Below are 18,605 nucleotides of genomic sequence, written 5' to 3'. Positions count from 1 at the left end.
GACAAATCTAGAATCTGAAAAGTGTTAAAAAATGGTAAAATAGCATTTGGGGCAGAAATGGCTTCCTTTTATATATTTTTTCCCCACTTTTTAATGTGTGTTTTTAAGAACAGAGGGTTCTTAAAATTGAGTAGACGTGGCAGCAGTGGTCAACATAGGTATCATTATGTGGTTAGTCTTCAGTTTTGTAAAGAAGCACTTAGAAATTTTCATAAGCACCTGCAATTTCAATTGGAATGAAAGCTTCATTGTACAGTAAAATAGAATAGTTAATGACAGTTTGGAAGTACTGAGAGAAATAGATAGCCCACTGTAGACTCAGTTTAGTCCTATATGTCTTTAGCATGCCATGTGAACAGGATGTGAAATAAGATAAAACTGCCTGCTATATCCTCCTGTTAAAGTGTTCTCAGAATATTAGAAAAGCTCTATACTTTCCAAGAAAAAATGTATTGATAGACTTATTGTGTCAGTTTGTTTCAGTAAGCTGCTAAATATATTAAAATTAGGGTCCATCTTAATTTTTTTTGGGGGGAAAGGACCTTAAAATTGAAGAAAAATGGGAATTTCTGATATGAATATCAGGATACATTCTGGTATAATGAAAATATTACATATTCTCTAATAGTAAGTCACCAGATTTTAGGCAAGAAACTCCAGAGCCAAAACTAAAGCCAATATTTTAAATCTGACATCTTCAAAATCTGGAAGTCCTGTCATCAAATTGAATGGTTTTAGCCATTTTCACTGAAAATGTTTACAATAAGCTTTTTTGAGAATGGTACTATTTGTGATCAGACATGTCCTCTGCTAGCAGTACACCAGAGTCAAAATCAGAATGAAAGTTTTTACATCTGATCTTTTTCCTTGTACAGTCTATGGTCTATACCCCAATTTTATAACTTCTTGAATTAGATCTCTTTGACATTCTTTGCAAATGAACAGGCTGGTAAAGCATAATTGTTGGTATATACTTTATGCTGTATATTATTCAAACGATAGCATATGATACTAGGAAGATTTTCCTTCTTTTCTGATCAATTCTGTAAAGAATGTTGATTTTCTGCAGAATATTATCCTTTGATCTTAGGAGAAGAAGCMTTGGAGTCCGTGCCTATCAAACGATAGGTAGTTGTTTTCCGTGTTAGCTTCCGTGCCATCATCCTGTATCTCACTCTATACTGTAGATGTAGCTAAGGCTGAGGTACTGAGCGGTTTCTACCACCGTGTTGGGCAATGGTACAAAGCTAAATGTTACCCAGCATAATAACATAAGCAAGAATGACAAGTTTTAACAGGCTTTTACAAGAGCTTTGGTTAAAGAGGATTTATAATACAAATAATTTAGAGACTAATAATTACACTGAAACTATGTTTAAAAGACTTCTGTTGAAGTTTTTCTCAATATAAACTGCTTTCTAGTTCTGAGTGTGTGGGATTAACTAGGTCCTTTAATAATAATTTAATAAGAGATGTTAATTTGAATGTAGGTGTTTCATCTTTAATTATGGGGAAATTTTGAAGATGTATCCAGTGACTGACTACACCTGATATCGTAACAGTGGTGACAGAGAAAATATGTTAAGACAAGTTCAAAGGCAAAAAGAACCACGGAGAAGGTGCGGGGCGGAGAGAGAAAAGAGGGAGGATAGGGAAAGGAAAAACTCTCAAAACTCTTGAAAACAAAACTCTTGAAATAGCAATTGCAATAGCTAAACAACTGCATCTTATTACTGTACTAGGCTACGCTTAGCTTTAGTGAGGTTAGCTAAACATTCACAGTTTTTTACAATGAAGTTTATTTTGATACCACGACATGTAGGAAGTTATATGCCACCCACTTTTAAAGAACACAATCTTAAATATTTACCCATGAAACTTGAACAGCTTCTCGCTTGCTTCAAAGTTCTTAATTTTATTTGTTGAGTTCAACAAACTCTTCAGGGTTCACATATTCTGCAGGAAAAAGTGTGCTTTGGATACACTATCCAAAGTGTATCCACTTTCTTTTATTGGCTGTGGAGGCAACAGCACACACCTTATCGCAGCTTGTTTCCGTGAGTCAAGTCAGGAAAAAATACTTCAGGGAAACTTGATATTCCCCATTCTCCAACATTCCCATAATCGCAGCCTGCTCACATTTTCTATTTTGTAATCTTTGCTGTAAACATTTTTTTTACTGTTTTTTTTTAATGCAGAATTCATTTCCTGAGCTACATTGTCCAGGGAAATTATTTCATTTTTCATCTGTCACTAAACTAAAAGCTCCATTTATTGTTGAAAACATCTGCTGATTTGGATTTAGAAATGCTAAATGACATAGCTAATTACAGCTAAACAAAAATGTACTTTAAAATCTACTGTGAATGCTAAGATGGAAATCAGCTGTGACTTTGATGTGTCTTCAGTATTTAATTAGCTTTAATCTACCTACATTGTATCAATTACTATGACTTTTATGGCTACTAATGGTGTGTATTATTAGTGTCAGTGTAGTGCATTACAATATTCATGTAGTATGTTCTGTAAAATCAGATTTTTTTCTGTCCTATGGCTGTAGTGATCATGGTAAAACACTACACTTAAACCTGGATTGCTGCCTTATGGACCAAATTCAGATATAGGCTGTAGGAGCTGTTCACGTGACATACAGTCTAAACCTTGCAAACTGGATCTCTACTCTACCAAAATGCTGCAGTTTTATCAGATCTGGCCCTTGTGTAGCCTCTGAAGAACGATATTAAAAAAAAAAAAAAAAAAAAAAAAAGGTTTTGCTCTATCATACATTTTCCGTTGTGTTTCTTCTGTGCTGAAATGACAGCCCGCTGTCGTATGACATTTAAAACATGCCTACATTTTTCTACCTGCTTGAGTAATAGCCAAAGACTTGAGATTTCAATGTTTCCCATTGCTTTGTCAGTTGTATCTCCTAAGAGTCTTCCTATAAGTTCAGAWGCTTCCACGGAGCCCAGTGAAGGTTTAAGGAACTAAAAAGGACATTTTCTAAACCAAATATAGGTAATATATAAAATTTCATTGACATGATATATAAACAGTAGGTAAAAGCAGTATCTCCATTCAGATTTTCTTTGGCAAAAAAGAAAGGTGTAATTGTTTTTAGAGGTTTTATCATTTTACTGGGCTAGAGTCTGATTCACTCCTTTAAACATAATATTCAAGGTTCACTTATTAAAAGAAATTTAGTATGTGTAAATAGAGATGTGGGTGAGGGGATAGAAAGGTAGATAGGTAAAATGGTAAAGCCAACTGGTAAAGCCGAATGTGAAGAATTTAAAAAATAGTTCTTGTATGCTGAAAGAGTAATCTAGGCCTTATGGGCAAAGAGATACAGCACATCTGCTTTAATCAAGTTGGCTCACGTAACAGAAGCAGTCCAGCTATTGCAGTTGGAGCACAGTTTAGGCTGCAAAGCCCATTCAAATAATGAGTAAGTATTTAAGCAGTTAACCTGTTTTGAACTTTTTGCAACTGAGGCTATACTGAGTTTTCATCTGTCTGTATTTCCATAAACCTAGTATACACCCATTAAACATCCTTGGAAGGAAGTCCATAAAAGGCCTTATTTAAGAAATGAATGTGCAATAATTTTAACAAGTCTCTTCCAGCATATTGATGACACAAAATATCATCCTGATGTTCTTGGAGAGTCTGGAACTACACAGAAATCCTGGCTAAATATTTGCATAAAATTCCAGGGAGGACAGCTTCTACAGCAACTTAGAGAAAAAAAAGTGAGAAATTTGTTTTTAATACTTCCAACATTCATAGAATTCCCTCACCAGTCAGAACCAAAAAAATGTTGACATCAATGAGTGGATGAAGAGATCTAAAATGATTTTTCGCTTTGTAAAAAGATTAAGTCCATGTCAGGCTTTTCTTCTGTTCAGAGGTTTGGCTTCCTGCCATATGTTCAGGCAATAAATTGGTTGTAACAGAGCTCCTTCCAGCACTCTGCTGAGTAGAAGTATTCCAACAGAGACAGTAGCTGGCATAATAAGGTAAGCAAGAAGGGAAAATTAAGATTTTATCGTACCACTCATTCAGAATCTGACAAATAATGATTTTTCAGCTGCATTTAAAGTTTTCTTTTGAAGTTTCTTCCTTAATCTGAACTTAAAACTAGTTTAGAGTCTGTAGCTTTCTTAAAGGTTAAGTAATCTGAAAAAATAAGATTAATAAACATTATTTATTAATTATAGGATAATCAAATTTCTTCCAATTTACTGTTAAATTGTAACAGACTTTGATGATCTTTGACAAGCAATGTTGTCAGCTTCAACACGAAAACACATCTGATCCCTTGAGATACTGTGTTATAAATGTGCCAGTGTAGCATCTGGTAACAGTTGGATTATGCTGCTTTTAGAATGAATAAAGTTTTTAAATCTTGTTTTCAGGTACTGAATTTAATTTACTTTTATGACCACATGTGTGGGGATAAGTGGAAGAGAGAATTGTGGCTGAGAACAAAAGAGAGCAAAGGGGGCCAAGAAAGGTTACAGAACAGATTTTCTCTGCTGCCTTCATAAAAATGCATTGATATAGTTTATGTAGCAGGAAAATTCTTCAAATTCCTTATGCTTTCAGAGTCACCTTGTTGCTCTTGGCCACAAATGTGCTTAAGTGTATCTGATTTCAGYATTTAAAATGGCCATAGTTCAACTTTTCTGCTTAGCCTGGTACTTAGCTTGGATGTGAAACGAAACAAAACAGACTAAAGTCGCCAGAACAAACAGTGGTGGACTAAGTCTCTAGCCAAGAACTCTTTATACCCTTCCCAAGCCTCCTTAAGCCACATATATCTAATAGAAAAGAGGAAGAAACTGAAGAAATAGACTTGAAAAAATGTTAAAAAAAAAGAATTAAAAAAAAAAAAAACAGATGTAAGGGCACAAGAAACAGTAACAAGTACAAGTGAAAATAAAAAGCAGGAGTAGCTGATGCCTACCTAAGCACATGGCATGAAAGGAAAGGGTTATCAGAATAGGGACATTTACATTTCACTGAGTCTAAAGTGACATATAAGGAAGTTTCATCTATGAAGCTTGGTAATACATCTTTGCTATTTATTTTAGAAAGTTTTATTTATTTTAGAGAGCTGAGCATTCTAATGCAAACACATTTCCATTTCTGCTGGTTTAAATTTGTCTGCTCATTCAAAAAAGCCTCAATTCAAAACAACTGAAATTAAGTACAATATTTCAGAATTTCAAGAGTAGTTTCTTCTCTTTCTCAATAGCAAGTTTCTTAAGAATTTGTTCAGTTCAAAATATGCTTTTGAAAATTAGTTAGAACTGCCCTGTCCTCTTCAGGATTTTTTCAGGGTCCTACCTTGTAATCATTCTCCTTCTTTTCTGACAGAGGCAGAGGAGGTGTAAGTAGCACAGATGCAAGACTGAATGTAGGTGATTTGTGTGATATGACATTGGTTCTCCATAAAAGCAAATTTTATTTCATTAAGCATTTAAGACTAACTTCAACCTAAATTAGCATCAGTAACTGCAGTAAATGAAGGTGAGATCCAGGGACAGTTCCCTGACTGCTTCACTAGGTGTAAAAATCCAGAGTTTGGATCTTCAGAACCTCTGTCTGAGTGCTGCCAAACTAGAATTGCATTTATGTTTCCATCAGAAATGTTCTGTAAGGGGTTAAATGCCCATTTTCTGGGCATCCCTAGATTTGACTAAGTCTTGATGCTTTGTTAATGTTGAATACCTAGTACACTATTATCTTTCAAGGTCTACAGACTAGTAATATCTGCAATGTATGTGGGCAGGTAATGGGTTAAGCATTTTCAGAGGTCAGCTCCTAGACAAGACCTAACAGAAAGCCAGAGTCTTCTCTTCCATTTAGCCCTCACTGGAAAAGTAACCTGAGCAGAATGAGGGAATCAGCTTTCTAACTCTCACTACAAGGTGTTATGCCTTTGAAAAATGAAATACTTTTTACAGAAGGAATAAGTTAATCCTTTCTAATAAAGATATTTCATTTTTCAATTACATAAATGGCTGTTCCGTTATATAAACTGAGCTAAAGACAGTGGAAAAAAGCATTGCACAGACTTCTTAGTCCAGTAACAAGAAAATTGCTAGTGAGAGAAGTCCTTCATTCCTGTCATTTCACAGAAGTATTTAATGTGAAACTCTGATTCAGAAAACTGAAACAGACTACAAGATAGCACTCTTGTTCTCTAAATTGAATTCACGAATTATTATACTAATGTCAGAGTCAGGGTCTCAGTGGCCTAAGTGACATTTAATTATTCTGTGTAAAAGTGAATAGTGATAAAATTATATCCATACCTTTATTTGCTTAGTTCATTCACCAGGGAGGTGGAAAACATGAAAGCTAATTGTTTTCTTTAGTCTGTATTTCGTCTTAAATAGTTGTCATAAACAGGCATATTTAGGAGAGTTTTTAGAATGGAGAATTATGATCTCCCTTTCTCAGACTCTCAGGTAAAGTCCTTAGCTTATTTGAAAAGGAATGATTTAAGCTCCATCTTCAAGACATCTTACCAGCTTGTTAGGTGGTTCCTCAGTAATTCCCATTCTTAGTCATCAATCTGTCCTTAAGCAGGTTAGCCTAGGTATTTCTTCAGTCTGTTCATGGATCTAGCCCTCTAAAAATGAAGAGCATTATTTTTGTAGCCACAGTTACAAATATTAGATAATTTWAAAAAAGCAGAGCACACTGAGTCAAATGGTTACATGGTAAAGAAGACACTAAACACTTGAAAATATGAACAGTGACTTATGGTAGGAAATTGATTATTTTTAGTCATCCATGGTATTCATGAATGGTTGTAGTATATTCCTCAAATTTACTAACTCTGGTCCCCATTCATTGATAAAGTTCCTGAATCTCAGTTTAGGACTACAGTATGGTAAGTTTAAATGCGTGACTTTCATGAAAGTCTGATTGTGCTATGTTGAAGTTAGCATAATTTTCTATCTTTCACGAATGCTTGGAGAATTATAATGACAAGAAGAAAATGATTTTTCAATCTAGCTAGCAAAGACTAGCTAGCTTCCTTTGAATGAAAAGCAAAGCATGCATAAATAAATATATAGAATTGAAATCACATAAACTGATTATATTTTATCAAAGGGATATCTTTAAAAGACATTCCTTTACCAAAACTTTTCTGTATGCTAATCTGCACCTTATTGGAAATTAAGATAAATCCAATGAATTACCATCATTGGAAACACAGYATTTTGTCTTTCAAGGTGGAGGCTTGGGTGATGCAAGCAATCAAGAATTTATTGAGTTTATCTTCAAATGTTATTAATCAAAATTATACACTTTGTAAAGTTGTCCCTGATATGAAATATGAAATATTGTGACAAATGCTAATTTATCCTTTAGGTTTGGAAAACAGTGGCAACTCAGGTCACCAGGATTTCTCAAGTACTTCCACAATGCGTCTCCGCTCAAGCTGCCGAAAGCCATGCAAATTAGATAGAAGGCAATCTGTTAAAAAGAAATGTCTACTGCGCACCAGCAAATCAGTTTTAGAAAAGMCAGGTAAACCTTTCTTTCCTGTGAATGTAAGGTATGTCTGTAATCTGGGAAAGGTGACAAAAAAGAATTAAACATCTGGAAGAGCATATGCATAGTGGGTTAAAAAATGAAAATACCTGAAGGAATACAAATCAAACTTGAATTTAAAATAACCAGCACCAAAATATACCTCAAAGCAGTGGCATTAGATTTGTCACATCACCATATGAGTCCAGTACTTCCTGGGTTATGTCTGTATCYCACTAGAGTGGAATGAGCAACATAGGAGGCCTGCCAACTGTTTTATTTCCAGTATTGTACTAATTATTACACTATATCACAATTATTCTACTATGCRATTACTATTTTTAGAGATTTTCTGTACTAGTTAAGCTAGTTGTTGTTCTGTTACATTTTCAAGTAATATATTCCTTCTGTGGAACTCTGACAGGCTCGTTYGCCAGACCCCTGAAGAGAAAGGCTTTGCCTTTGCATACATCAATCACGCCCGTGCAGAAGGTGCAGCACAGCATGTGTCAGACCTGCCAGTGCCAGGATTGTGACCCAGGTCCTCAGGATGTGCACAGTTAGTCTGTTTTGTTCACTCTACGTACAAAGTTTCTGCTCACAAAGTTTCTGAAAATAATGCCTCTCAAAAACAACTCTATTTTCAAAATGCCTGCTGAGACACAGATGTTTCAGAGCATCTGCATCAGTATAATGTGAGTGAAGTTTTCAGTGAGGCCAAGCATTCCCGGAAGATTATATCACTGTTAGTAGCTGCTGCAGATGCTGTTATTTTGCTTGCCTAATTTTTCTGGCCAAGGAAGGTCAGTTTATCTTACAGCACTTGCTTATGATAGAGGTCTGTGTTGTCTCAGGAATGTCTAAGGTCTATAATGAATTTGCAAGTAGAAAATCTATTCCAGAAAGACAATATTTGGTTTAATGTATTGTGCCTTACAGTGTTACTCAGTAGAGGTTTGACTATGTCYTTTTAACATCCAGTTATGCTCAGTAGTGATGGTGAACAGTGAGACACCCAAACAAACCATAAAATCAAAAGTGGTCTAAGACAAATGCTTTCTGTCTTAGGCTTTTTTTTTTCTTCTTTATTTTACCTTTTCAGTTTATATTTTTACTGTTTGTATTAATACTGGAAACACTATTTCAAAATCTGTGGATAACCACGGTTGCTCCAGCATTYTCCCAAAATGCTGTCTCCCTCTTTCGCTCTGTATTGCTCTTTGTGCCCAAGATGCTGATTGCTAGTATGTTCCTATAGGCACGTCTTTCATTCTTAGTTTTCACTGCTCTGAATGTTCTTCCCTTCTCTTCTGATCTGATCATGTGTAAATCCCTGAGCCTTTAGTGGCCTTTTTAGCCACAGACAAAGGAAGCAGAAAGGAGGCTGATGAAATAAGTGCATTTGCTGGAAGCTAATGTGCTTCTGAGCAGTTTTAGTGCTACTTCTGTGCTCTAACGGTCTTACATACTGATCTACTGATACTCTCAGTTAAAAATAATTGTCACCATAGTCTCTGGCTGTGTCCTGTTATTGTGCTTACCTTCCTTTGACTTGCTTTTTTCTGCTCAGGTCTCAGTCTCTTGGCCTAATTTCTGATAGCTCAATTTCCCTTCTAACAATTTTTATCTAAGAATATCTGTTTTATTTTCTGTAAGAAGATTGGTGTCCAAAATAAATGCTGCTATTTTAGGTAACTGTATGCATCCTGAAACTGTTCTCTGAAAGCAGATTTTATTTTCCAAGGGCAAATAAAATCTGGAAACAGGCAAGCACTTATCTGTCAGATAGAGGCAATTAGTTTGGAAACAGTAGGCCACAGAGGTACTTTCTATGCTTAACTTTTTCCCTCTTTCAGGATGAAAACTTGTAACTTAGCCCTTTCTGTTCATCGCTGTCCTCTGTAAATGCACACCTCTGCATACAACCCTGCTCAGGCTCTGTCTCCCCACAGGACAGTCTTCCCTGCCATAAGACTAATAGGTTCATCAGCTAATTGATAATTCAGGCCCTCCCTGTTTTGCTCAGAGTCCCATCAATCTCTTCCAGCAGAGCTCTCTGCAAGTTGGCCAGAAGCCTCCTACATTCATTTTCCCTCGGGCTTAACCACTTCTCTTGATTTTGGAATCACTTTTTCAAGTGCAAGTTTTCACACACATTAGCTCTCCAAAAGGCTCAGCGTACATTTCTTCTTTTCACTGAGACAGTCTTGCAAGCACCTACTCTTTGTCTTCCTTCTTGACAGAACTAGCAAACTCCCTAAAAGACCTGCTTAAGCCCATTCTAACATTTTTATTGCATGGTGCCTATACTGTTCTAGATTACATTTAGTTTTTGTGAAATATATAGAGATTATCAAGCAAAGGCTGCTGTAAAARTACACTTCTTTATTATGGAATTTTGCCATTTTTCTGTTACTATTAAATTAATTAAAACTTATTTATGTTTAGGGTTTAGTCTGCGAGAAACAATAAAATGTTACATACTGACAGAAGATTCAAAAACTGTGCATTTTGACTTAGATGAACATGGTCATCATGAAATATCCACAAAGGATTCACAATCTCATGAAGGTACAGTGTGCTTTTTGTACCAAAACTCAGCAAGTATAGTACTGTAGGACATTTTTGAATGTACCATTATGCTTTCTGTTTATCAACCAGTAGAGATAACCTTCTATTGCATCTTTATGAAGTAATAATGATAATATAAGGGAACTTATTTCCAGGTTACATTAGGTACCTAACACATTTGAATGAAAARGAGATGAACTTGTTTGCTACCATCTGAGTTAATGGCATGCCTACATGTTTGCCTATTAAGAGATAGAAAGCAAAGGTAATCCTCAGAGACAAAGGCAAAATGAAGAACAAATAGAGAAAAATTTGGAACTTGTGGGATTATTTTATAGGGAACTCTTCTATAGCCTCAGCTAGGACTTCTCTAACTGACATAAAAAATGGTATCACARCTAATATCACAGAAATAGTTGTTAGAAGGTATGCTTTTGGCAGGGAAGATCCAAATAACAATGAATGCAATTATTCCAAAATTAGACATTTTACAGAGATATGAAAGTAGGGAGAAGAAAGAAAAGTTATAACCAAAATATAGGGAAGAGTTGAAATCTCTAAGATAGCTGCTAATTCCTTGAAACTTTATATTCTTATAGAAACTCAGCTTTCATAGGAATGAAAAGTCCATTACATAGTCTTAAGATAAAGGCACAAAAGGCTTGTGTGATATATTTAGAAACTAAATTATGGAATTTTATTCTATTAAACTGTGACTAATTACAACTGCACTGACGAGTAAGGTATTTAAATGTGCTTTCTGTCTTTCAAAGCATCTCTTTTACATACGATAACGTCATACAAATTCAAAGTAACTCTGACAGTTAGTAACGCTAATTTTTGAACAGCAATAAAAGCTATACTTTTAAAGTTATACTTTTATATAAAAGAAGCAGTCTGTGAATAGATTTTTAGTGTTACAGTCCAGTGCAGAAGATATCAATGTGCCTGAAGAAAAAAAATGAAATGTATGTAATATCCTTATATGTGTAAACACAAACACACACAGATTTGTATATTCATTATAATATAGTTTAGGCAGCAGTGTATTAGGAACGAACAGTGAACTGGCCACTTCTGACTTTAAGCTGAAGTAGCTGCAGTATACCTTCCCCAGACAGTTGCCTGGCATAACTTAGGCCCATGTTAGAAAAGGCAGAAAAAACGCCATTGCTATCTGTTACCTTCCAGTCACACTCACTTTGTACGAAGATCCCAACATCTGTTGCTGAAGCTTTCCAGGCTTGTCTTTCATAGCATTTAAGGCCTTACATTTCATTACCAATCTCTGTTTTCTTAAATGAATTATCCTTTGTAAAAGATAATTAATAAATACATTTATTAGACTCTGAATTCAGATTGAGAGTACATGTGTATAAGTCTAATTGTACTTTGGTCAAGCTTTTATGAGTTCCTACAGGGAAGGAAGTCTGATACTTACTGCCATTACACAGTTTTTCAGATTATGTTTTAAAACAATTCTTTAAATGGTTTCTAACACTTTTTAGTTTGAAGAATAACTGTTCAGTTCCTGAAATTTATTAAATATGKTTTTTTTTAGATATTGCATGGTTAAGCGTGTTCACAAGCAATGAATCAATGGTTCATGGTAAGACTTGGATGACTCGTGTGGAAACAAAATTATCTCGGGAAAGTAAGGAACCTCTCCGTGGTTTCATATGGGATACTTGCACTCTTCAGGGGCAATATGGAAAATTAGACTCCTTTAAATTTACTCTAACTAAACAATGTATAAGCAACTTGCAATTTAGAAACAGAGAAAGCCAAGAATGATAAGGATGTAATTCATAATAATTTAGGTCATTTGTTGACTTGCTGAATTTCCACATTCCTCTTTTGATGTTACTCTTACACGTAAGTCAGGCAGTCTTATGACTTGCATATAAAATCTCTTTTACCCACTGATGTGCCACTTACTCACTACAGCTGAAGTTGAAGAACTGCAGCTGAGGCAATCTAAACTGACGTCAGAAAAAGATCAAATTTGGTAGACTTTAGTCTCTCTACATTCTACTACATTTATCTGATTTATTTATATATAGGGCATACTGGGTAAAATAAAGTAGGCTAGAGTGTGTCTCAACTTCTAACAAGAATTTTTGTGCTATTTCATGCACAATAATCTGTGGCTCAGACAAAATTCCTTGCAGAGGCTTCCTCAAAAGCATTATGGTTAGGGTAAGTTGGGTAACTGAACTCAGGACTATGATCAGAGCAGCTAAAACCAGCTAGGTGAAATGAATATGTGCTGCTGATTCAAAATACCCTTCAAAAGATAAAAAATACCTTCAGTAACCACAAAAAAATGTATCTTTAATTGCAATGGCTGGTGATGTTAATGCATAGTTGTGTAATATCTATAAAGATACTGCATTGATGGACATACAGATAAACAGATGCATTTTTTTTCTTTGACTTAAACAGTATGCCTGAGATATTTTTAAAAGCAAAGGTGTATTATTTGAAGTAAATCTAGAAGCCAGTCAGATAATTATGCCATCACTGGATAGTTCTTAATGTCATTGACTTTGCTAGGTAACAATAGGTTTAAGCACCTCTTGTATGCCTTTCAGTTGACAAAGGGTATCTTAATTTATTTACTTTTTGCTTTAACCTTTAATCTAAGATCTGGATTTGGACTTGAGCTACCATTTGATAATGAATATTGTCAACCTAATCAGGTTGAGGATTATGCTGTAGTATTCACCTATTGTTATTTCCTGCTGCTAAGAACATAATGTTACCTCTGAAAGGAGTAAATCCAATCAGCTTACAACTATGTTATTGCAAACGCTTTTACCCAAGAAAGCAGGCAGGGAGAAAGAGGGAAAAAATCCTACATTTTGCATAGTGACATGTACATATTAATGTATATTACATGAGCATGTACGTTACATGTTTTTGTAATTATTTATATATATGTCTTGTAGTTTGTATTATGTGTTTTCACGTATAATTCATATTTTTATATACATATATAGATGAATCAAGTATTTATATATGGCAAATTTAAGGATTCATAAAGACATAGATCTTTCAATACTTTACAGAAGTGGGTTGTGTCAATGATGCTTATATTTATTTCTCTTCCTATGCCTATCAATATAAAGTGAACCTGAATGTTGTCTCTTTACAACATATTTCTTCACTTATGCTTAATTTTAAAGAGCAATAAACATTTTTTTACAAAATTCTCCTCTTGGTAAAACAGGTGCTAAAAATCTGGTGGTTCTCACGCAGAGATCAAAGCTTAATGAATTTGTCCTGTTGTGCAACGGTGAAAAGCAGCTCTCTCTAAAGGTAAGACATATTCATTTTCTTTATAACTTGTAGGTTCTCTTTCAGACTATAGAACAACTTCCCCCACAGTCCTTTCTCAAATCCATTTTCCTTTCCTACAACCTTCCACATTTCACAGCTTCTGACTACCTCCTTGTGTGCYGTCTGAGGAAATATTTAGAATGGGTTATTGCAAAAAGCATTGGAGTGTAGGTGACTACTGGCAGTGGAAGGCAAGTTGGAGTTCAACTTCCATGGAAGGAGAGAGGTTTTCCTCCCTAGAAAACATGCAGGAAACAAAAGGAGAGGAAAGCAGGAAAATATTTTCTGGGAGACAGATGAGATTAAGAAGGAAATTATTTTCTCGTAATATACCTGAATTACAAAGTGATGAAAAAAATTACAGCTGCATCTAGTAACCTGCTTTAAACATTTGCCATCTGTTGTTGGAACGTTCTAATTTTCACCAGTCTTGTCAATATTTGCTTATGGTAAAGAGAATAGGCAAGGTTGAGTTTCCTTAATGTAGGTTAAAACCTTTATTGAAAAGTGTCTCTGGAAGCTGGAGTTTACCCTCTAAAATTGGGCAAAGGTCTAAGCAGCTCTATTTACACAGGTTGTTTGAGATAAAGAATGATGTCTAATCTAACCTTGGCCATGTATGATGATGTAAATCATCGAATGATTTCTCAAATCTAATCTTTAAGATTTTCCATTTATTTTTAATTTGTAGATGACTTTCCATCAAATCCAGTACCTGAAATTATCTGGGGAAATGTGTGCTGTAAGATATATTAATTGTAACATCTTTCTCTCCTTGCAAGAGCAACTGTTTATGCAAGATTTAACTGGTTCCAAAATTAATCTTTCATAAATTAAATCTTTGAAAGAGGTACTACAGAATCAGAGAAAGAACTATGTTGAACCGTAGTAGATTTAACTTTTTATTTACCTGTTTTAAAGTACTAGATTGTAACAGGTAATGTTCCTTAACATGATTAAAAATATCTCTTATCTGAAAAAGAGATAAGATATATTTAGTGACTCCTAACTGTAAAAGCTTTGGAAAGCTCATGAACTATTTTTTCCCCAGCCAAATATGTATGATTTTCTTAATCTCAGCAAGAATTCTCATATGGAAGAAGACAGTACCTTATCTACAGTATAGCTAGGGGCATTCTGTTACAACATAATTCAGCCTTGTCTGTACTGCAAAATAGAATCTGGCCTTTTAACAGTTTGAAGGACTGTCTTTGGTATTTGTTCATTTTGCATTGCAAACGGTAAGAAAGGGATGTACTTACAAAAGTGTGTTGAGAACTTAACAACCTAGTCATTTTGGATAATTTGAATTTAATAATTTATCTATTAGAGTTTTCTTTAAAATAAATAGTAAATATGGTGGTTTAAAACAGACCAAAATATCAAGACAAAATTACCAGTCTGAGTGGTTGTAAACACAGGTCTTAAAAGCATGCTGTTCAGAACCAGATTATCCTAAAGTGAAAAGATGCAAAATGAAAACATGCAAGCATGAAGATCCTGACTTCAAACAGGTATGTAATCATGATCAGCCAAATAAAAATTTTTGTGGCAAAGTGTGTATGCATGCATATGTGTAAAAAGGGGTGGAGCTTAATGCAATCCTGCTGTTCTCATTAAATGGTTAACTACTTGTGTTCATATTTTTGATGATTTTTAGTATTTTTCTCAAAAAACAGAAAATAAGGAATGGACAACTTGTCCTTACTTTTGCCTTGACTTCTTTCTGTATGCAAACATATCTTTCAGTCTACAGGCAGAATATCTGAGCTTAACTTAAAACTCAAGGACAAAAAGATCTTTCCCACAGTATTGTGCTTGTATAAAATCATTTTAATGAATAGTAAGTCCATCAATCAAAAATCAGAGCTTCCTGGAAATAATAAAAACAAAAAAAGAGAGAGTGCTAAACACTGAATATAAATAAGAAATTAAAAATAAGCAGTCTCTGAAGTACTCAAGAATAATGCATTATGTATAGGAATATATGTAGCCAGTTGGTTTCTTAACACATTTTTTGTGATAGAAGCTTGATTTTGTTGGCTATGCTCTAGATAGAAATAATAAAATGCTGTGAATATAGAAAGAAAACTAGTTAAGTTGTATCATGATTTATTTTAAACAGATATTCTAACCTAGAGGAAATTAAAAACTAAGAAGATGCAGCTAATAATAATTTCTGTAGGTTTATGCTCTAGCTGACTTACTAGTCAGGGAGATTAAAAAGACAATCTTTCCAATTTCCATAAGCAAAATTAAAGTTGTCTGGGTTAAGATGCAGAACTTCATAAAATCAAAACTGAAAAATTGAAAAGTTGAAAGTTGAAGTTCACAGCAAAATATTTCTAACATTTCTCCTAAATCAAAAAGGAGATCTGGTAGTTTAAGGAGTTGAGCTACATGGTAGCTACAAAGCTACATGGTTGCTTTCCTTTTTTATTGAAAGATTGTCAGTATTATGAGAAATATGAGACATCTGTGAGGCCTGCTATTACCTCAGCAGGAAGTTACATGTGGTGTTTTAAATTTCTGTTTCCCTAATAGAGTTGGAAAGAGACACGGTTAACAACCAATATTTATTGCCAATAAACATCCATTATTAATTAAGCTGTTACTATAATAAAATAAGAACAGCTTACAACAACAAGTAACAGCTTGTAATAAGAGCTTCTTATGACAGGAATTGAGTTGGGACAGGGACTGAGATTACAAAAAATATTTATTAAAATACCACATTTTTAAAAGCTGAATAGCTATTCCCAAAGCATATTCAGTCATTCCCTCAGTCACTCACTCATGGTTACTCAGATAGAACAGCAGTGGGGAAGACTAGTTGTTCCATTACACAATTTTGTCTCCAGACCAGTTTCATTTAGCATTTCCTGTTGAGAAATGGCTTGATGTGATTCAAAGGTCTGAGCTAGACTCCTCCAGCTTTACAACCTTCCTATATTTTTGCAAGCTGTTTCATCAATTAGTATTTTCTAAACAGCTGTGTAGTATCAGGGCAGAGCCCTGGATTCTTGGGACACAGGCAGCAAAACAGATAGGAGGAGGAGGCACTGTGGGGGGAAGAAATAGCATGGGGAATTATGCAGATAGAGTTACTTATATTCTCAGTTGTTACATATATGTGTAAACTTTTACCATTCTCATTTTACCATCTTATTTATTATGTATAAATTATACAATTTTTTTTTTACTCTTCAAGAAATGCTGAGTTTAATGAGGTTCATGGTTATCAGACATATCTTCTCCAATACTTACCCTACTCTCTCTTTTGAATGATACTTCTTTTCTGGTTCAGTTACAATGCTTTACTATTCACTATATATTACTCCCTCCTAGACCTTTGCATGTATCTCCCTAACTTCCAATTCTCTCAGCTTTTATTTACTTAAGTGCTGATAGTACTCAGTAGGCTTTAGGTTTCAAACCTCCCTTGATCTTCCCTTTTTCGTTGATACCCTCTCTAAAAGCTTTTTTGACTTAGATACTTGCTTATAAGAAAAGTCTGTTGGACTGAAGTCAACAATTCTGTYTTTAGGCTGGCTGCTTCTCTTCAAATTTTTGGCCCTCATAAGATTAAAACTAATTGAATAAAATTACTGACATTACTAGGTTATTATAACTGCAGAGCATTTTCACAAAACTTTGGCTTTGATACCCCAGCTTGCATGGTCTGAAATATTAAGACCTGCARCTCTCCAAGATCCATTAAGAGCTATAAGTTTTTATTCTAGGGTCTTGTCAACCTCACTAAGCAGTTAGACTATCTATAGTACTTAGATAAGTTAGCTATCCAGTCATAAAAAATCTTATTATAGGAATTACTGGTCACTCCAGTTAAACAGACCAAAACAAAGAAAACAAAGCTCCAAATAGCCAAAATCTAATGAGAAGCCCYGTAGAATTAACTTAGTGCACAACTTTTGGCCTTATTAGTAATAGTAATGCCAAGTTTTCTGGGTAAGAGGTCACTTTTTGCCTTTTTTTTTGGTAGTTTGTAAATTAGGGGGTATTACTTAGAAGTCCAGGAATGATTCTGCAGACCTTCTTGTGGCATAAGTCCTCCTAACCAGGACGGAGATAAAGATCWTCTTGAAGGCGTATGCTCCCTGATACTGAGTCCTGCTTTGTGGTAACTCCTAGGAGCTGGAGGTTAGTTGCTTGTAGTTCTTCCTAGCAGGGTATATTCACTAGCTGATTTGCTCAGTGTTAACACAGTTTATAGAAACAGCAAAACTATTACTATAGAGCCAAGATAAAAATGCCATCAACTGCAGGTAAGCTGAGTCCAAGTGAATGAGCCACACTCACCAATTTGTGGGGCTCAAGGCCAGCAGCCGCTACCAAACAGGGTTCCTCAGACAAGCTGTGTAGCTCATCTCCTCGTTCTCACCTCAGTTTATATTGCTGCATTATAACTGTGACAGCCATCACTTGTTGGCAGCACTGCAATGAGATATGCTGCCCTACAAAACTCYAGGACAAGCAAAAGCTAAAGCATAAAACAGGAGCTGTAGTATATCAGCATATAAAGAGGTCTAATACACAGATGCGAGTTAAAATAACATGGAAGCAAAATAACATGTACTTGTGTGCAATGATATTATACTAGACTGGTCAGATATACAGAACTGTCTTGAAGGTAGGATTAGGGTTGTAATGCTCTAATATATTGACAAGAGAAGAAGAAACAATTTGGTTGTGATGTATGCATTTGCCATCTCTGTCTTCTCCAAAAGATGTTGTGAATTTCCTACATCCTGATAGCAGATGGAGTTGGATGACACACGGCTCACAAACTTTTATTAATTAAGCCTTTATTATTAATACCAGAATAGCTGTTCCCGTAGCACATTCAGTCACTCACTCCCTCGCTGCGMGGCAGCCGGAGCAGCAGGSGGGTGGCCAGCTCCAGCGGGCTGCTCGGGGGCAGCGGGTCGTGCACCCACATGCCTGGGGCTCCGGGCAGCCCTTCAGAAAGCCCCTCACGGGGCGCCACGCTTCGCCAGCCGCGCGTATGTTACTCTGTGGTCTGGGTCCCCGTAGAGCAGCCACCGCCGCCTTGGATGCGCAGTGGGTTACACAGCCCCGCATTGGCGCCGGCGCGTCCTGGAGGCTTTGGACAGGGG

The 18,605-nt window shown here is 35.4% G+C and overlaps 1 protein-coding gene across 2 annotated transcripts in view; it reads left to right on the top strand.

Annotated features, from left to right (window-relative positions):
• Positions 1–3,964: 3,964 nt before the first annotated feature.
• LOC146601380 (uncharacterized) overlaps positions 3,965–18,605 on the top strand; it is a 16,402-nt gene continuing 1,761 nt past the window's right edge. The window contains exons 1-7 of one of the 2 annotated variants that reach the window (XM_085307198.1): positions 3,965–4,019; positions 7,393–7,551; positions 7,979–8,113; positions 10,003–10,125; positions 11,687–11,779; positions 13,358–13,446; positions 14,889–14,981. In XM_085307198.1, the coding sequence (XP_085163324.1) occupies positions 7,446–7,551; positions 7,979–8,113; positions 10,003–10,125; positions 11,687–11,779; positions 13,358–13,446; positions 14,889–14,981 (639 nt within the window). In that variant the 5' untranslated portion in view covers positions 3,965–4,019; positions 7,393–7,445. The remainder of the gene's footprint in view (positions 4,020–7,392; positions 7,552–7,978; positions 8,114–10,002; positions 10,126–11,686; positions 11,780–13,357; positions 13,447–14,888; positions 14,982–18,605) is intronic. The other variant, XM_085307206.1, reaches the window with a different exon arrangement.

This window comes from Rhea americana, unplaced genomic scaffold (assembly GCF_003343005.1).
Source record: "Rhea americana isolate MKP2758 unplaced genomic scaffold, rheAme1 scaffold_103, whole genome shotgun sequence".
NCBI lineage: Eukaryota > Metazoa > Chordata > Aves > Rheiformes > Rheidae > Rhea > Rhea americana.
The sequence above is the reverse complement of the archived record's forward strand: the minus strand, read 5'-3'. Positions and strand labels throughout refer to the sequence as shown.